Source organism: Telopea speciosissima, chromosome 1 (genome assembly GCF_018873765.1).
Source record: "Telopea speciosissima isolate NSW1024214 ecotype Mountain lineage chromosome 1, Tspe_v1, whole genome shotgun sequence".
NCBI classification, from domain to species: Eukaryota; Viridiplantae; Streptophyta; class Magnoliopsida; order Proteales; family Proteaceae; genus Telopea; species Telopea speciosissima.
The window spans coordinates 70648817-70669997 of record NC_057916.1 but is presented as its reverse complement, the minus strand read 5'-3'; the positions used below and the strand labels follow the sequence as shown (position 1 = coordinate 70669997).

Genomic DNA, 21181 nt, shown 5'->3' with positions numbered 1-21181 from the left:
GGTGTTGTGTTGATAATCAACAACTGAAACAGCTCTGAGCGGTGGTTTAGAAACCAGACCTGAATCTTGCTCTGAAACTCACAGCAGGGGGCTTATATGGGTTGGAAGATTATGGGGCTTAAATCGCCTAGGGTAGGGGTCGCCACACCCACAATATCAACAACAAGAGGAGGTGAAGGAGATCGATGAGATCTCTCTCAGACCTGTAGGCATAGTTCTTAATCTCGGTCTAAACTAGTTTCGACCAAGATATCTCAGTTTCGACAGAAACCGAGACAAAACATTGAGTCGATACTGACTGATACCAAGTTTCTGTTAGAGTTTATGTAATAGGAGTGCTTTAGTCACTGGTTTATTGTTCTCTTTTTTACCCCTTTTTTTTGGGTGAATAAAAACTCATTACCAAAGAGGGAATACAAGAAGCCCCCAGAATCAGGGGGAGAAAAGAAAAGAAGAGAACATCCTACAATACATAGGGCTAACTGACCCCCTAGGGGGAAGGGGGAAGGGGGAAGGGGAGAGAGAAGAAGAAGGACGATCCCAGGAAGTAACAATGAGCCTGTTCCTTGAGGAGTTCACACAAGGGGAGGGGGGAGGGAGAGAAGGATTTGGAGCAGACATCCAAAGAGATGGAATCCCAAATCTGTCTGAAAGACCTAGAGTTGGTAGTCCATCTCCTAATGTTGCGCTCCATCCAAATATGTGAAATGGTAGCCCCAAAAGCCGACAAGACAATTCTATCACAATGTGAGGTACCCCCAACAGATTGGATGATCCACTTTCACTCTCTCTGAAAAGGCAGAATCCTTCTTCTAGGCCAGCATTTGATGAGGATTCCAGTCCAAATAGTAGCCGAAAAAGAGCATTCAAAGAACAGATGATCAATAGTTTGTAAGATGCCAGTGAATGAGGAAAGACTGAGTTGGGAGACAGTTTGTAAGAGTACGCCAAACACAAAAGCTTTGTCTTGGAATGTGCCCTTTGAACCAAACAGCCTTGAACCAAGCAATAGAAGGACCTCTAGATCTTATGAGATTCCAAGCTGATTTGGAGCTGAAAATACCTGAAGCCGATGGAGTCCAAGAAACCAAGTCTCCAGATATCGAAGCCCTTCTGATCAAAGGAGGGAGAGAATTCCAAATAAAAGCAAGCTGCGGGGAAGGAGGAGGGGCCCAAGATCCAGATGAGATGATGTCTGCAACTAAGGAAAGTCTATGAAGACCAGCCCTATAAATATCTCTTGAACTCACTAAGGGAAGGAGGATGCCCAAGGGATGCCAATGATCAAGCCATAGTCTGGTGGAGGATCCATCAGCAATCTTGGTAGTAACAGCCCCAAGGACTAAGTTTCTATATTTGAGACCAGACCCAAGAAGCATCCAGAGAGCTGGAAACGGTCCAAATTGAATCTCTTTGAAGAAGCCCCAAATAAATCCAATCGACCCAGATACTATTGTGCTTGGTTGCAAATTGCCAGATGAGTTTAAGAATCCCAGCCAAGTTGACTTCTTTGATTCTTTTTAACCCAAGCCCCCCTTCTTTCTTGGGCAGGCAAACTAAGGACCGACTGATAGGGCAAAGGAATCTAGATGATTTGATACCTTTCCAGAGATAGCCACACATGAGAGCTTCAATAGTCTTGATGATGGAATGGGGAAGAGCGAAGGTGCCGGACCAATAGATGTAAGAGGATTGCATGACTGAACCGATCAGCTCAAGGCCGCCGGCATAGGAGAGAAGTTTTCCTTTCCAAAGCTGGAGCTTTTTGCGAAGGAGCTCGAGGATTGCATGACCTTTTTACCTTTTACCTCCCTGGGGAGGGGTATGTAATTCTTATGGAGTTTGTTAGTAAAGAATATAGGGGAGAGAAATCGATTCTCTCTCCCACGGTTTGCACATCTCCTCTTCTTCTTTCTTCCTTCTTCTCTCTTCTTCTCTTCTCTTCTCAGCCCTTAGCTCTTGGTTTCTTGTCTTGAATCGATCCTTGCTTGATTTCTTACTGTTTCAACCTGGTTTCGATAATATTTCGCACATTTCGGTAGTTTCGACCAGTTTCAAACAAAAAATACCAAGTTTCGACCAATTTTAACCAGTTTCGGTAGTTTCGACCAGTTTTGACCAGCCCATGACATGTCGTCTCAGTTTTGGCGAGGGTCGAAACCGGCCTCGAAACCAAGATTTAGAACCTTGCCTGTAGGTCCAGAAGCAACAAAGGAAGAGAGGGGGAAAGAACAAAAAAGAAGAGAAGGAAGAAGGTGGATAATACCTGAAACAAGAAGATCAGAAGAAGAGGGATAGCAGTCACGCATTCACAGCTCTTGGCAGCAACCAATGAAAAAAATTCATTCCCTATTCAAATCAGTCCAACGATGGGTACATGCTTGCATAAATAAGAAAAGAAACAAAGAGACTCCTAATCTAATACTAAGACTAAAATGGTATCAGAAAGCAGCCAATGATTTTTCATATGAATAACAATGAACACAATATGATCTTGGAGATACGAAACCAAGATCAACCGAAGGCCTTGGAATAAAGTTGCAGATCTCCCCCTATGTCCGACCACCCTGGGATGGTGGCGCCACCTCCCAGGGCACCCCCTGATCCTAGGCCTTGGTCCTCCCTTTTCTCAAACCTAAGCCCCTCATCTCGTGATGGCTTTCCCCTCCACTTTGTTCGTCCTACCATCATCGGTGGCTCCAAAGCAGCTCACTATGAAGCTGATCTCCTCTATCTTGAAGCTAAGAAATGGGGTAACTGCCTTGTAGGGCATTTTATGGGATCTCGACCCCCATTCCCTCTTGTCAAAGCTTCCCTTTCGAAGCAATGGAAAACAAAGAGTGGTTTTGAAACCTACCTGCTAGACAATGGAGTCTTCATCTTCAAGTTTGCTAAAGTAGAAGACAAAGGCAGAGTTTTGGATGGAGGCCCTTGGAATGTTGGAAGAAAACCTCTCTTCCTCCGACAATGGAATCGCTACCTCCAGCCGCAACGCCTCGACCTCAGCTCGGTCCCTCTCTGAGTCTCCCTCCCTGGGCTCCCTTTGCATTTCTGGTGTGAGGAGGGCCTTAGCGTTATTGGCTCGGTCCTTGGAAACCCTCTCTATTCCGATGGCAGAACCAAACTCCAGGATCGTCTCGGCTTCGCCAGAATTTGTGTGGAAGTTTCGGCGGATGCTCCCTTGCTAGCTTCCATCCTTGTTGTTGATGACGAAGGGTTCTCCTTCAACAAGGCTGTCCACTTCGAATGGACCCCTCCTCAGTGTTTATCCTGCAAGTTGTTTGGCCATTCGACCGAAAAATGCCCTGCTGCTGGGCGTGGCGCCTCCGCTGAAGATCCCTCTACAGGAGAAGCCTCCTCTGTTCCGCCTTTTTCTTGCGAGAATCCCATCCATGCCTTGGAGTTCTGCCCCAGCCTGTTGCCCAGCAGTACCTCAGTCAAGGATGGGGAAGGAATCGAGACCACTGCTGTGACGGTTTGCAGTCACCCCGTTGTGGATGGGGAAGGAATCGAGACCATTGTCGTCCCTGTTGTGACCGGAGTAGCAAGCCCCATAATCGCGGCTCCAATTCTCCCTGCTGTTACCGGAGTAGAAGTCCTTAACTCTTCTCCGCTAGCTGGTGCTCTTCCCAACCTCCACCGTGGTCAAGGAAGAAGCCGCCACCGCAGACCTCGCCGGAAAGGTCTCCCGGCTTCTATTTCTCCTCGCCGGCCTTCTGCTTCTGTCCCAATGGACCCCCCTGCAACAGCAAGGTCAAACAGGTTCTCCATTCTCCAGTCTGCCAGCCTCTACGACGATGTCTCCTCCTCCCTCGATGCGCTGATCTCCTCTCTACCTGCAGCTCCTGTAGCCCCTGTTGAATCTGCCATCCCTTCTGTCTCTGTTGAGTCTGTCGCCCCTTTGCAGGTTTCCCCTTCGCCTCTCGGTATCTCTGCCTTCCTCAAATCGCTGCCTAAGGGATTTTTATCCCCTAAGCCCTCTCTCTCCTCGATTTCTCCTCCTACCGATGTGGTCCCCCTCCCAATAGACGTGGTCCCCCTTTCAATCGATGTGGTCCCCACTGCGTCTTCTTCTCCCTTATCCTCTCCCTCTCTGGCCCAATCCTCCTCGGGTCCAATTGGTCCTAATTCCTCTCTGGCCCAGTCCTCTCTCTGCTCCTCTCAGGCTAGCCCATTGGGTCCTAACGGGCTTGTCCCCTCCAACCCCTCTTCCCTTAATTCTTCCCGTCTTCCCCTCCCTTCCGCTTCTCAGTCTCTCCTAGTTTTTCATCGCCGTAATCCCAGCTCCCCTCCTTTCCCTAGGAAGTGTCCTTACATTTCTTACTCCCTGCATAGCCCTAAGTTGGATTCGTCCCTCAATTCTGTGATGCAGAAGCCGAAACCATGATTAATTTGGCTGTTCTTTGATTTTTCGTTGGAGCATTTTTATTTGTTTTTTCTTTTAGCCTAGGGTTAAAACAGTCTTTTTCATGGTTTATCTTCTTAGTTTCCCTCCACGATTTTAGAGGGATTAGTATTTTATTTTATTTGTTTTAGTTGTTTACACTTATACTCCTATTTAAAGTATAAGTCTATTCTATGTTTTATAATTAGGATTCAGATTAGGAATCCCAACTCCTAATCTGATTAGGATTGCTTTAGATTGATTATTTGTAAGGCCTTTTGGCCCCACTTTATTATTATAAATAGTAGAATCGTGGGAGGCTCCCCCACCTATTATGTTTTGAAATTTTGTTTCTTCTTGTTGCTGCTGCTTCTCTGTCTTGTGTGTCATATCAAGACCCCTTGTGAGTTATATCAAGGGCTAGGGTTGGAGAAATCCAGCGACTCCTTGCATCTTGCAGATCGGGAGGTTCGTCTTCTTCTTCCTTCAAGTTCTTCAAGGTTGCTGCTGCTGAAATTCTGCAATTCCAGTAAGAGTTACAATTTCCTTCAACATTATCATCTCTTCTTCTTACTTCCATCTAACCTAATCGACTTCCCCAAACCCTAGCTTCATCTACATTCATCACAGCCCTATTCCCTCATCAGATTACACTCAAAACCTAACCACAGGTCCATCACAGTAACCCTCCCACTCGATCTCAGTTGCAGCCTCAACTATCCACTACAAACCCTAAATCCCTCCCTCAACATAAAAACCCAGAAACCCTAAAATCTGCCTAGACCTAACCAGCCATCAAAACCCACCAAAGTCCAGCCGAACCACCCCCTCCCTGCTAGGAAAACTCGACCTAAAGCCCAGCCCCTAAATCTGCTCCTAAACCCTAGTTTCAGCTTAGATCCTAAATCTGAAAACCCAAAACCCTAACCCTAATATTTCTGAATTTCTATTTCTTATTCAAACCTCATTAAAACCTATTCTAATAGACTCCTAAAATTCTGCAGACCATTACCCAATAAAACCCTAACTCAATCTCCCATTCCTAACCTTAATTTTGCCCTAGTTACCCTAAACTGCCCATTCGGCCAACCCTAAAACAGAACCTGGTCCTAAGTGAGATTTATTTCACCTAGGCTACATCAAATTGGTATCAAAGCCATGGCTGAACATGGCAGCCCTGCTATGGATCCCACACAACCACCCCAACCTGATTCCCTTGCTGCAATCATGGCTATGCTGCAGAAGATCTCAACAGACCAGCAAGTTCTTGGTGATCAAATGACAGCCATGGAACAAAAGCAAGCTGCGTCTATTGTAAACAACCCTCTATACGTAGAGGAGGATAGACTCCAAGTCCGTTCAGAAGTTCATGGAACTCTGGGAAGGGATGAACATCACAGTGATCATCCCAGACATCACGAGGACCACAGAGATCAGTCTAGACATGACCAAGACTACAGGGATCGACGTAGGTATGACAGAGATGACTACAGAGAAGACAGGGACAGAACTACTGAAGCACCTCGAAGACCTAACTTTGAGGAATATTTGAGGTCCTACTTCACTGGAGATGAAGCTACTAACCGGCGGTTCAATACACAGAAGGTCAAGCTAGAATTGAAAGAGTCTGATGGGCATGGTGATCCACAAAAATTCTATGACTGGCTTGCTGCCCTAGATGACTACTTTGACTGGTATGATTTGCTTGAAGACCGAAAGATGAGACTGGCACGCACTAAACTAATTGGCTCTACTCAAGAATGGTGGCGCAAGGCAGAGCGGGACATGGAACGTGAAGGTAAAGCACCTACCAACTGGGAGGATATGAAGTATGATTTGAAAGAGAAGTACTTACCAAGACACTACACCGCTCGGATGCAAGATCAATTCAACTCCCTTCGTCAAGGGAACATGACTGTATCCGAGTACAAGCAAAAGTTTAACTCTCTCTCATCTCGCACTGACACAATAGAAAGTGCTACTCAAATGTTGTCCCGATTCCGGCTGAGATTGAGATCTGACATTCTCAGAGCTATTGGCGTTGTGGATGTTCTGGACGTCAAGGATTGTTTTGAGAAGGCATTGAAGGCTGAAGAATTATTGGTTGGGAATAGAAGATTTGATTCTTCCACTGAGGGTACTGTCAAAACTTTTTCAGCATTCAAGTCTACTACCACTAGTCACAATCGAACTGGAAATTCTACTGCTGGTCCTACTCGATCAAGCTACTCCGCTAGTAGTTCTTCCCGTCCTCCACGTGCTGATTATAAAGGTAAAGCTCCCATGGACAGCAATGAACCCCACAAGTGTTTCCATTGCAATGAACTTGGGCACTATGCCAAAGATTGCCCACAAAAGCATAGACCTGTTAATGTGGCTGCCAAGGCAGAGGAAACCTCTGAAGAGCACGATGAGCATGGCATATATGCACTACCCCCTGATAGTGATGAAGACTTAGACCATCACCTTGAATATCTAGATGGTGGTGCTCAAGGTGTCCATACAATTGCTCCAGTTCTCATGGATGATGCGGTTGATTGTGACAAGGTAATTGGGAACATTTCACAGGGAGACAGTATCAAGCAAGTTGCTGTTCTTGAAGAGGTGGGGCTGAATGAGAAGGTTATAAATATTGAAGACCCTATGGAGGTTGAACACATTGATTTTGTGATGCCCCCTTGGTTCTTCGAAGAGAAGCCCCCACTACTTGAAGACCATATTCCCACTGTTATAACTTCAACAGAATTCTGCCAGGGAAGTGTTGAAGCTGCTGCCCACATGTTACTTCCTCCTCCTCATCACAAGGTTCGTGGACGAGCTTCTTCACACAAGCATGGTACGTGGACTCCCATTCATGAAGTTAACAAGCTCAGCCCCAAGTTGCCAGAGCGTTGCATGGATTTCACCCATTCATCGGAGATGAATGTTTCTAAGTCGGGGAGAGTTGATGCAAAAGCCGAAACCATGATTAATTTGGCTGTTCTTTGAGTTTTCGTTGGAGCATTTTTATTTGTTTGTTCTTTTAGCCTAGGGTTAAAACAGTCTTTTTCATGGTTTATCTTCTTAGTTCCCCTCCACGATTTTAGAGGGATTAGTATTTTATTTTATTTGTTTTAGTTGTTTACACTTATACTCCTATTTAGAGTATAAGTCTATTCTATGTTTTATAATTAGGATTCAGATTAGGAATCCCAACTCCTAATCTGATTAGGATTGCTTTAGATTGATTATTTGTAAGGCCTTTTGGCCCCACTTTATTATTATAAATAGTAGAATCGTGGGAGGCTCCCCCACCTATTATGTTTTGAAATTTTGTTTCTTCTTGTTGCTGCTGCTTCTCTGTCTTGTGTGTCATATCAAGACCCCTTGTGAGTTATATCAAGGGCTAGGGTTGGAGAAATCCAGCAACTCCTTGCATCTTGTAGATCGGGAGGTTCGTCTTCTTCTTCCTTCAAGTTCTTCAAGGTTGCTGCTGCTGAAATTCTGCAATTCCAGTAAGAGTTAACAATTTCCTGCAACTTTATCATCTCTTCTTCTTACTTCCATCTAACCTAATCGACTTCCCCAAACCCTAGCTTCATCTACATTCATCACAGCCCTATTCCCTCATCAGATTACACTCAAAACCTAACCACAGGTCCATCACAGTAACCCTCCCACTCGATCTCAGTTGCAGCCTCACCTATCCACTACAAACCCTAAATCCCTCCCTCAACATAAAAACCCAGAAACCCTAAAATCTGCCTAGACCTAACCAGCCATCAAAACCCCACCAAAGTCCAGCCGAACCACCCCCTCCCTGCTAGGAAAACTCGACCTAAAGCCCAGCCCCTAAATCTGCTCCTAAACCCTAGTTTCAGCTTAGATCCTAAATCTGAAAACCCAAAACCCTAACCCTAATATTTCTGAATTTCTATTTCTTATTCAAACCTCATTAAAACCTATTCTAATAGACTCCTAAAATTCTGCAGACCATTACCCCATAAAACCCTAACTCAATCCCCCATTCCTAACCCTAATTTTGCCCTAGTTACCCTAAACTGCCCATTCGGCCAACCCTATAACAGAACCTGGTCCTAAGTGAGATTTATTTCACCTAGGCTACATCATTCTGATTCTAGAATTTTCAATTTAAGAGGTGAGCCTATTGACCCGGGTTAGTGGGTCCTCTTTGAGCGGGGTTTGGCTCTTCGGTTTTGGTTGGGCTGGCGCTTTGTTCTTTGGTGCGCTTTTGGTTGGGCTTTGGCCTTTGTATTGTCCTTGCCTTTTGGTAGGGCTTAGTGTTGCCTTTGCTTGTATCTCCCCCCCCCCCTTTTTTTCTCCCCCCTTTGGTAATTGAATTATTTATTCATCCAAAAAAAAAAAGACTAAAATGGAGTTGAACTCTACCTAATCTGATACTAAGACTAAAATGGAGTTGAACTCTACCTACTATGTAGCCTACCCAAAGTAAATATAATAAAATAAAAGTATACAAATAACAAAATAAAACCAAATAACCCTACCAGCCCTCGTTGGCCCCAAAACGGGTTGGCCCGGTTCCGTTTTGGCTTAGTTTTCCAAACCCGATAATATCAGTCCAACCACTTTAAAGTCACTGTATCAGCTGGATTTACTATTAGTACAGGAATTCGAACTTCATAAGTGTATGATGGAATAATTCATGGAATATGGGTTGTGTGCTTGTGTGTCAAATGGAGGATATACATGGTCACCACATCTCCAGATCAATAGGTTGGATCTTGGCCAAATTCTGAAGGATTCTTCTTCTCCTCTATAGTGTCATTCGACCACGTTTTCAAGGCCATCACATTAGTCCATCTCGAGTTATTAAAAATCTCATTATTCTGGTCTTAAGGTTGTGTCCTGTGATCCTTACCTGTGGTTTGCATCTGAACCTACTTTTAGGTTAACCAGATTGCATTATTCATCTTACAGGAAGAGTCAAAAATATTGTAGATTTAGTAATCCTTTTGGGTATGCTTCTTTTCTCTGTTTCTGTTGGATGGTGTATGCAATTTTGAATCAAGCTTCTTTATACAGTTTAATGAACCTAATTTCCCATTTCCAAACAAAACAAACAGAAAAGACATAATTGAAACCCAATGCACTTCATTATGTCTCTCTACTAGGAAACAAAACAGAAAGAAAGTACACTAAAAAGAAAAAGGTCTACTTCAAAGAGAAAAGGCATACATTTCCATTTGATGTCTCAGAGAGTTGCCGAGTCCAGGTATTGGTAAGATTAATTGAACCATCGCTCAAAGATATTGCTATTCCACTTGATGCTGTTGAGTGGAGGGACAGATGGCTGGGAAACAATGAATAAAAACATCAGATGATGGTGGTGGATCAATGATGAGCACACCATGCTAGAAAAATGAGGTAACTTACAAAAGCAATTGCCCTACCGCGACATCTGTACCACAATAAGTGACCGTAAACCAGCTGAAGCCATGAACTCTATGGAAGCAACTGTAGAAATCTGATGCCTCAACAAAACATTAGCAGCTCCACCACCAGAGTTTCCATCAACTGTCATGTTGCCACCAACAGCAATAGTGTTGCGCTTGGATATCTGAGATTGAACTTCGCTAGACATTTCCATTCTGACAGTGAAACATTAAACTAAACTTCAGTGGCCAGATGAAACTAATAAACAATATACAGATAGAATGAAGCAAAAATTCTTGATACATAGACCAACTGTATATTTTGTATCTTAAAGTAACATGCGTGGAGCATATTTAATGCAAATCAATAACCCTAGCCATCCGATAAGAATCAAACTACATCAGAGTATATAGATCCAAGGATTCTCTCCCAACTTCCTTTCAGCAACATAGGAAAAAGCTAAAAAAGAGAATCAGACCAGTGCAGCAGCCACTGCCATTTCATATGCTGCAACCTGCAAGTTTGTTTAAGCCATCCTATGAGAAATAAAATTTATCAGAACAATGGGTTCAAGGGCTCAACACCAACACCTAGGTAGGAGTTATGAAACATTTCTGGACTAAATAAGGATAAGGATATATAACAACGTAAAAAACTAAATTGAATCTTGTAGGCTGATCAAGATCCAACAAGAACTAATATAAAGGTAGAATAATGTCTAGTGGAATGAGTAGCAGAGAATGCCATGCAGATCAACCAACTAGCTCTTTTCCTCCCCAAACCCCAGGGAAGGCTCTGCACTAGCTTTTTGGTTTCTTCACGGTTTAAAGAAAATGGTTTTTTTATATATGTTGGAACCGCTTCCTCTAAAAGGCCGACTTTATAGGAAAGGGAGGAAACACTATGTATATCAAATAGGAGCCCTAGCACGGCAAACTATCCAAAGGGGGACACGGGTGGATAAATAATTTCAACACCTGCCTGCTCCCAGGGGGACTCGATACCGTGACCCCTGCCTGCTCTGATAAAAGCCGACCCTTATAGGAAACAGAGGAAACAATATGTATATCAAATAGGAGCTCTAGCACGGTGGACTATCCGAAGGGGGACACGGGTGGATAAATAATTTCAACAGAAAACTTCACGGTTTAAACAAAATGGTTTTTTTATATAGAAAACAATTAAGCATCTCTAATCAAAAGTTCTAGATTTTAATGACAAACTAATTTGCTATCTTTTTTTTAATCTAGCAGAAGCCAACAAAATAAGAAAGAGAAATAGAGCAGCAGAAAATCATCAGAAAAGTATAACTAGAGTGTAGCAACCCCCCCCCCCCCTCTTCAAATTTCAAAAATCAAAAGTAGCAGCAATGCCCTCATTGTCAAGCACCAAAGTAATCTAAAAGATTTACATGGAATCAATTTAAGATGGATTGCAAAACAGAAAACAAGAATGATATCAAGATGAGGAACATACCCGCTCATGATGCCACCACCACTTAGAAACTGTGGCAAAGACAAAGCTGCAACAATTGAACCAGAAGGCCTAATATGAGAATAAACCTTTTCCTCTTCCTTCTGTCGCCGTAACCTTTCAAAGGTTTCCTTTATCTCTTCTGCTTTATTTAGCTTTGGACCAAGCTCTAAACCTGAAGTTAATCCTTCCATACCATATATATCATATATTTGCCTTTTATGCTCATCTGTTAAAATTTCATAGGCTTCACAAATCCGCTGAAAGTTCTCCGTCGCAATATCCTTCATCTGAAAGTAAACAAGCATGTGAAAAAATGAGTAAATTGCTTATATTGGAAACCCATCCTCACCCAAAAAGGAAAAGGTAATGCATCATTTAGTAAGAAGAACATCACTGAAACTAAGATCAACATTCAAATGTAAGTAACAAGAATAAAGTGTAAAGCAGAATACTTGCAAATTCATGTTGAAAAAGAAAAAATGTTGAATCAATATCCAAAACAGAAAACCAGAACTAACAGTGTAGAAGAAGTGAGGAAGAAAAGACAAAAGAGACTGATGCGATCTCGGGCTACGAAACCCTCAAATTGGATCGCTATGGGTCCACAAGAACAGTAAATAACTCGAATTAAAGGTTCAGTGGCAAATCAGTAATATTTTATGCAAGTCACGTCCTTAAAAATAACTAACAGAATTTGGGGACCAATCTGGAATTAAATCTAAAATTAAAAGGGCAATTCTGGAACACAATTTAGAGGTGGATTCAATTGAAATAAAATTTCTTATCCGAAATGTAAAGAAATAAGGGTGTGAGGGTAAATAAGAATCACCAAGGCCTTAAGTGGAGAATCTAACACTCGGTTACCATCAACCTCACGACACCAGAGTTGTAGCAGTAACCAGAATCTTGTTTGGGAACGAGTGAAGATCAATTGAACTGACCTTCTGGGATTCGATAATCAATCCGCAAGGCTCTTGAATCGACTCAGTGCACACTCAATCCAGCAATCAAAAATTGATTCAATCCCCTCTGAAACCTGGCTTGGCAGTACTTGCAAATGTGGATCTGCAACTGACTTTGTATCTCATGAATAATGGAAGCTTTGGAGGGTAGTATCCAAGGATATGGGTCGCCTGTAGTAGCTTCACCTTCAATCACAATCACAAGACAAATGGGACCATATCGGAGGAGTTCCAGCAAGCCCTACTCTGGTTGTTTACTGCTGATACAGTGAACAGTAATCAAGGAAACAAAATAGAAGGGCAATGGAGGTGGATAAGGAAGAAGAAGAACTATGGGAAGGAAGAGAGAGAGTAAAAAGGGAAAAGAACACTGCCACAGTCACAGATGCAGGAAACGCTGCAACCAAATCTAAATTTTCATTCCAAAAAAACTCCAATCCCAACCATGGGGTACATGCTCTTTTATAGAGTTGAGCAAAAAGAAAGCCTAATCCTATTCTGAAAGTGAATGTAAAATTTGACTCTAACTGGGACTCTACCTACAACTCTATCAAAAGATTAAAAAGAAAACTAAAATATGAAAAAGATAATGCTACCTGGGCGCATGCCGAGGCGCGGTGGTCATTTCGCACGCCCTTGTGTCTAGGTGCAGGGGCAGTGCCCCGCACGCGCCCAGGTAGCGTTCTCTTTCCCTGACAATATTAATTCAACGAAACAAATCCCTAGTCCTAGTGGCCTACGTTAACTGCATTAGAGACTGCCGCAAGAAAGAGTAACAGTCCATACCCTACGGTGGTCCTCTCACCATTATATAAGGGTGAACAAGCACAATACCGTAAAGACAAGAATACCCTTCAGTCCTTGTGGTAGTAGAAGACTAATTAGACTAAACATTAAAGACTAAAAGATCGTCCCAGTGCACAAGGCTCCCGCTACTGCAGGGTCTAGGAGGGGCAAATGTATGCAGCCTTACCCCCGCTTCGTAGAGAGGCTCTTTCTATGTTTCGAACCCGCAACCTGATGGTTGCAATAGCGCAACTTAACCGTTACTAAACAATAAAGACTAAAATCGATTACTGCAGTGTCAAACAGAAATATCTCTGCGGTACCATATGCATAACACTCTCCCTCAAGCTAGAGCATATAAATCACCCGTGTCTTGATTGGAACAGCCTTTCCAGAAAGCAGGACTAAACAGAGGCTTGGTAAATATATTACCCAACTGATATGCAGAAGAAACAAAAGGAGTATCAATCAACTTCCTCATTAATGCATTCCTCACAAAGTGACAATCAACTTCAATGTGTTTGGTCCTTTCATGAAGCACCGAGTTACTGGCAATGTAGATGGCAGCTTGATTATCACAGATGATCTTTATAGGTTTAGTAACAAGAAACCCCAACTCATGAAGTAATGATCTTAACCACATCAATTAAACTGCAACATGAATCATAGCCCTATAATCAGCCTCAGCACTAGATCTAGCCACAGTAATTTGCTGCTTACTTCTACTGTGACAAGATTGCCACCAATGAATATGCAGTAACCTATGGTAGATCTCCTATCAGCATCAGCATCATCCCAGTCTACATCAGAACATCCAACCAAATCAATGGGCTGATGAGGTCGGTAAATGAGCCCCTTTCCTGGAGCAACCTTGAGATAAATTAAGATTTAACATGCTGCTCCCCATTGAGTCTTCTTAGGTAACTTCATAAATTGGCAAATAACTCCAACAGCAAAGGATATGTCAGGTCTAGTAACAATTAAGTAAATGAAATTCCCTAGTAATCTCCTATATCAGTGCTTCTCATCAAATTCTTTGTCATCATTTGTCCCAAACGTTTAGTATGGATCCATAGGAGTATCAACTGGTTGAGAAACAAGTATACCAGTCTCAGACAAAAGATCTCACACATTTTTCTGTATGACAGACTAATCCTGTTTTTACTTGAAGCACTTCAATAGCAAGAAAATACCGAAGGGTACCCAAGTCTTTCATCTGAAAATGTTGTTGTAGATGAGATTTCACCCCTGTAATCCCAAATGCATAATCCTCAAATATGATAATATCATTTACATACACAACCAACACAATCACCCTAGCCAGTCACGAACAAACATAGAGTGATATAGGTGTGAGCTTACAGGGCTAGGGCTCATAAACCATTTCTTTCATTCATGAATAGGGCCCTAGTCAGTCAATTTTCTGAGCCGGAACGAATGAGGCGCTGCAAGCGTTTTAGGAGGGCGATTTACTTTTCGAGTCGCCCTCTTCCTCGCGTTCTTTGTGTATATCTTTTCTGAAACGTGGGTCCTCCTAGCAAGTAATAAACCTTGAACTAGAACCAGGCAAGGCAAGCTATGAAGTAGAATAAGTGAAGTGGTACTCGTTGATTCTCAAACAGAAGGCTAGCTTGCTTTGATTGAAATCAATGTATAACAATATCTTGACAGAACCTATATTTTTAATTTATTTCATGAATTCTTCTTTTCCCCTGCCTCCTTTAAAAGCAAATATGTAGGGGTTATGATCGATTTGATAGAAAAGAAGGAATAGTGTGTATTTTTCAGAGGCCATGCCCTCTGTCGTTAGCCAATGGATCCTGGATAGTTTGCTTCACAATGGATGGCTTTGGTTGCTTTTAGTTCAGGCGTCCCCCCTTTCTTTAGTGCGCTGTTTTTGCTGGGGCTCTTCCTCTTTATGTTAGAGTTGTTGTTTGGTGTGTAAGGGTAGTTCTGTCATTGTCTTATTATAAGACATGACTTAGTTGTTATTTCCTCTTTCTTTTTATTTCTTCTTTCCTCCCTAGGGAGGCTTATGTAATTTCTAGAAGTTTATTAATGAAGTTATTATGTGTGTTGAGAATCACTCAACACACAACCTATTATTCTCCCATTCTCTCCTCTCCTCTTCTCTTCTCTTCTCCTCTTCTTCTTCTTCCCTTACTCCTAGCTGTTAACCCTTTGATATCTCACTAGAATCGATCCATTAGAAGATTTAACTCTTTATTTGTAAGTCCTTGCCCTGATTAGGCCGGGCTTTGTTATTGGCTTGTGCTTGTATTTCCCTCTCCCCCCCCCCCCCCCTCTTCTTTCCTTTGGTCAATGACGTATTATTCATCCCAAAAAAAAGGGTTCAAAAACTCAATTGAAAACATGAATTGCAGTGAAGAAAACAAAGGACCAGATTCAAAGAAATTCAAATAACTTGAAATCAAAGGCTCAAATGTAGTCCCAAAACTGATCAAGTACTCTATTCAGCTAAAAGAAAAGAATACGAAAACCTAAAGTCAAACCAACAGTTTGACTCAAAGCTACAGAAGAATCCTACTTAAGATAGGACTTTCCGAAACTAAGAACCAATAGCAGAAATTGGAATGATCTCAGGACAGCAACGACACACAGTGGCTACCATAGAACTCAGAGGTAACAGCAAGACAGTATCTGTGATTAAAACTAGAACAGAATACAGAAACTGTAAACAAAATCTGGAATTAGATCTGATGACTTTAGGGAGTAGGGTAGTCACAGGATTCCTTTAAAACATCAACAATATTGGATCTTGAAAACTGAAATCAAGAGAGCATAAGGTGTGATTTCTAAATATGCTCTCAAATCTGATACTTGGTTCAAAAACTCAGGAAATCAATGAGTTTCAGTTGGAATAGGAAACTCGCAAACAAATCAAAGACTGAGATTTAAAGCAGGAAACCGAAGTCCATGAAGTGCAATTGCAAGATATATAATTTGATTTGAAATCAAAGACACATTCAGGGAGAAATCTCAGATTCAAATCACAGCGTATGCGCAGGAATGTAGAGTTAATAACTGACCTGGTTGCAGGAAGTGAACAATAAAAAAGAAGGAGAAGAAATGATTAAGCATCCCAGACTCAGCTGGAATCCCACCAGCCTTTATTCACATCTCAGACACACATTCAGGGAGAAATCTCAGATTCAAATCACAGCGTATGCGCAGGAATGTAGAGTTAATAACTGACCTGGTTGAAGGAAGTGAACGATAAAGAAGAAGAAGAAGAAATGCTTACGTATCCCAGACTTAGCTGGAATCCCACCAGCCTTTATTCGCATCTCACTAATAGATTACTGTATCTCACAGAATATGGAAGCAAAACCATGCTTTATTCAACTTAAAAAATCATGGGGAGGTTCTAGGCCTGTACATCTTTAAATAGAAACTACTAGGGTAGTTACATACTGAAATAGGATACTTTAATAGCCAATAGGAAGCTTCCCTTAACAGATATGAAAAAAAATCAGCTCTCCCAAAAATGTTGGACAGTACAGAGGAGTTATCTTAATCTAAAACTCTATCCAATAATAACGGAGAGTTCTACAATAACAAGACTTTGCCGAGGTCCGCCCTCTAATAACAAGAGTACAAGACTCAATCTTATCTAATTAAGAATTGACTTCAAAATTCTCTTACAAGGAAGAAGGATAAAATAAAACTCCATCTACTACACGGTTGGTCTTTTTAGTGAACCAACTATTACCCAAGCCATTGGACTTGGTTTGAACCATAACCAGAAAATTGGTTCAATGATGAACCGCATGGCCTTGTTTGGCCATGGGCTGGTTCTTCCTGCGTTTTTACTTCAAAAAGTACCTCTCTCGATGCTGATCTACATCAGACACACATTGCAGCATTCAATGAGAAGTTGAGAACTGCAAATTTGCAGAAGAGAATTGTGCAGCCATACTTCAAGGTAAATTCAAATCAAGCATGCGAGGTTCATACTCTATGTTTCGGTATTCGGTTTTCAATATCCTGCACCAGAGAGATCCCCAGTCTCTCTCTTGCACGTGAGAGAGATTACTTTCTGCTGTTGCTTGTCTTCACGAGTTCTGTGCAAGGGTTGCTGCAATGGTACATGTTCTTCTCCCTGTGGTTGCTGATTTCTTCTTTTTTTGGTTAAAGATTGCTGATTTATTCAGGATCTGTATTCCCTAGGAGGTATCGTGTTTGTGATACATCAGGTAGTCTAAGGCTCTCTATGTTTGATTAGATCTGAATACCTTAATGCTACATGGGGATTAAATTCCTGAATGAAATATTTTAATACCCTTTCCTACAAACACTATATAAGTATCACCTAATAGAATAGCCAGCACGAATACTAACCGGTGATGTTAACACATTCCGCCCAGTAAATGATACCACAGCAATCCAATGTGAACAAAATAGAATGACACATTGCAGCATTCGATGAGAATTGCAGATTTGCATAAGAGAATTGTGTAGCCATACTTCCAAGGCAAAGCCAAATTAAGTATGTGAGTATGTGAGGCTCATTCTCTATGTTTCAATAGCCGGTTTTAAATATCTGCCCAAGAGAGATCCCCATTCTCTCTCCTGCACATGAGAGATATTACTGTCTTGTTTCTTGGTTTGAATAGTGTCTTCACAAGTTCTGCACAAGGGTTTCTGCAATGGCACCTGTTCTTCTCCTAGTGGTTCCTGATTTCTACATTTGTGATAAATCAAGTAACCCTAAGCCTCTCTATTGTTTTTGAATACCCTAATGCCACATGCGGATTAAAATTCTACATGAAATAATTTATAACATTACTCCGCAACAGTTCACCATCAAGCCTACCTCAGGATTCAAAATACTTAGAAACAACTAAGAACAATCACTTATAAACCCCAAGGGATTAGCTCAGTTGAAAAGGACCACCACCTCATAATTAAGAGGTCATGAGTTCAATTCTCCTTGGAGCCTACCCATCAAGAAAAAACACAATATAACAATCGCCTAATAGAACAGCCAGCACGACTAACTGGCGATGGTAACACATTCCGCCCAGAAAGTGATACCACACCAATCCAATTTGAACAAAATAGAATGAAACACATTGCATTGGATGAGAATTGTGTAGCCATACTTCAAGGCAAAGCCAAATCATGCATGCAAGGTTCATTCTCTATGTTTCGGTGTTTCAGTTATTAGGAAGGCATGGATGTCTAGTTACGCTTAAAACCAGTGCAGAACTTCGTGCAAGTGCAACGCGCACATTAGATGTGTATAATCTGTCATGAAAACGGAAAGGAAGAGAGTCGTATCAGAGGCAATAAGTATATTACCTGAGGAGATTGATATTTATCAGGGTGATAGATTTGTGACCATTGACGATAAGCTTTCCTTATTTCTTCGTCTGAAGCTTCAGGAGAGATGTGGAGTAGAGCGTATAACTCCCTGTTTGGTGACACGTCTTCTTCTTCCTTCATCCTTCCCTCAATACTTTAGGGTTTCGCGTGAAGAGGCAATGAGTAGAATGCAGCTTTGAGGTTTAATAGTTTCTACTTTCTATCGTTGCCGGTGATTCAGAGAGGTCGGCGTTGGTTTTTGAAGGCTTCAGCTTTGGGTCGGCGGCAGAATGGGGTGTGCAGTGGGAGCCGAGAGGTGTCCAAAAGGGCAAACGACTTGCACGTGGTGATTGATAACGATCACTGAAAGTAAAGACCGTTTACGAAAGAAAAAAATAATAATAAATTTGAGTAAGACGGTTAATAGTTTTGGTTTGATTCGGTTCGATATGTAATGGGCCTGAATTAAAATTTAACCAATTATTAATCTTGTTCTAACTTCAAACTGGCCAAATAAAAACGATTCCTAATACCGAGCAGCTAGTTGGTTCTTAATCGGTTTCGCTCCCCTTACCTGGCCAAAGCCTCATTCGACTTATGAAATAGAAAATCTCCAGTCCATAATCCATATTGAATGGAATATCTTAAGCTAAAAATCCTTTCATATTATTATAGTCAACTATAAACAGCCACTAGCTCGACTGGTTGGTGGTATTGCAAGTTAAGTGCATGCCCCCCAGGAGGTCAAGGGATCGATGCTCCTGGATTGCATTTGTGCCAAAAAGGCACCCCTCTCTCCCCTCCCCCCTCCCCTTTCCCCTTTCCCCTTGCCCCTTTAGTTGTCCCCCCTCCCCTTTAGTTGTAGTTTGTGGATTTGTCTTAGCATTCCCCTTTAGCTTGTAGTTGGCTTGTGGGCCCTTGAGTAGAATAAACCCCAAAAAAAAAAAAAATTATAGCCAACTTCTTACCAAAAATATATATATATAGGGCGGCAGAAAAGAAACAAGGTAAAAAAAAAAATTATTGCCAACTTCTTACCAAAAATATATATATATATATATATATATATGGGCGGTGGAAAAGAAATAAGGTAAAAAAAAATTATAGCCAACTTCTTACCAAAACAAATATATATATATATATATAAGGCGGAAAAGAAACAAGGTCCGAGTTTTCATTAGGCCTTCTCCCATAGGATAGTAACAGTGAGAGGTATGTTCGACCATTTGTAAATAGGGAGTAGAGAAGTACTGCTGTTGCGTGTGGAAATCTCCGATGCTTGGTTCGCCCACGGATGAGCCTGCAAAGACCAAGTGATGAGCACAAGAGAGCCGGTGTGGCTCCGGCCTAGGACTCTCCGATGCTCAAGTTAGATCAGCAGTGCAACAGCGTAACAGCTAGTGAAAAGCCAGATGAAGAATGGTGCTCCATACCTGAGTATTTATAGAGCGAGGATGAGATGAGGCGGTTGGGAGAGTCCTAGTATGGTAGGAGTCCTTCTTTCGAAAGGTTATCTCGCGTAGAGCGGAGTGGAGAGCTATTATCGGGGTCGGGCTCTTATTAAGGTAAGAGTCCATGTAGGGTGTGATTCCGTGTTGCGCTGGGATCGTGGCTCGATCCTTATCCCGTGATTCTCAGGATGCACTGACGTGGCCCGGAGATCCCCGGTGGGGCGCTATGGCAGCTTCAGTGGAGGAGGGCTCGGCCTCGGAGGTCGGCCCAGGGGGTCGGCAAAGGAGGTCGGCAAGGGAGGTCGGCCCGAGAGGTTGGTCTCGGCCGTAAGCTCTGCCAGGAGTCTATGGCTGACCTGTACGAGCTCGGCCTCAGCCACCGGCTAGCTCGCGCGGGTCTGGCTTTGTCAGGTGACTTATGGGAGATGGGGTCAGCCCGGTTTCCTGCTCAGCCCAACTCGGTTCTCGGACTGAGGTCGGGTCGGCCATGTGGCAGCCTATGATAGGAGGGGTGTTTTATGCCTCATCAACTGCCATTGATGGTTATACTTTTTCTTCACCGTGCAGTCAAGGAAAACTTTCCCAAAAAATAATATTAGATATCAATTGCCATAAGGCAAAAAATCAAAGTGAATAGAACGGTTATATCAGTGAATAGGGAACTAGGTTCAAGAGAAAAAAGTTGAGCATAGTTTGCATGGTTCACTTGAAAAAACATAAAACCGTGTGTAGGAGAGGGAAATGGATGTCCTAAGGCCTGACAGAGAAAAAGACTGGGGAAATGGCTTAAATATGAAAAAGAGAAATAAAAAAAATAAAAATCAGATGTGTTTTGTATGCATTCTTGGCTAGGAACATGTTCTCAAAAGTAAATAAAGCCAAGAATGCAGCCCATCTTGGAATGGCTTTTTTCCCATCCCACGTTCTTGTTCCTAGCTCGAGCTTTAAGTCACCACATCCGAACTTGACATCGACGCTCGCTGTGTGTGTGTGTGTGTGTGTGTGTGTGTGTGCAACGAGCTTACAAGTTTCTGGACCTTCAAAAACCTCCTAACTCTTCAACCACAACAGCATTGTTACCAGCATCAAGATCCTCCTCTTCCTCTCTCTCTCTCTCTCTCTCTCTCTCTCTCTCTCTCTCCTCCCACTTCGCATGAATGAACTGAAGAACAAATCCCAACTGCTCTCTAACCTCTCCAACCGTGACACCTACCATATCGTAGTCAAAGACATCGATAAAATTATTGTCCTAAGGCCTAACAGAGAAAAAGACTGGGGAGAATGACTTAACTATGAAAAAAAGAAAAATAAAAGTCATATGTGTTTTGTATGCATTCTTGGCTAGGAACATGTGCTCAAAAGTAAATAAAATTGTTTGATAAGCATTCCATTCTCAAATT

General features: G+C 42.3%; 1 protein-coding gene across 1 annotated transcript in view; it reads right to left on the bottom strand.

Annotated features, from left to right (window-relative positions):
- The window catches only part of LOC122648495 (chaperone protein dnaJ 13-like), a 116493-nt gene extending 97970 nt beyond the window's left edge, over positions 1 to 18523 (bottom strand). Inside the window, exons 1-4 of the mRNA XM_043841702.1 lie at positions 18328 to 18523; positions 11255 to 11541; positions 9796 to 9993; positions 9581 to 9695 (exon numbers count right to left, since the gene is read on the bottom strand). Coding sequence (XP_043697637.1) covers positions 9581 to 9695; positions 9796 to 9993; positions 11255 to 11541; positions 18328 to 18471 — 744 coding nt within the window. The 5' untranslated portion in view covers positions 18472 to 18523. The remainder of the gene's footprint in view (positions 1 to 9580; positions 9696 to 9795; positions 9994 to 11254; positions 11542 to 18327) is intronic.
- Positions 18524 to 21181: the final 2658 nt, after the last annotated feature.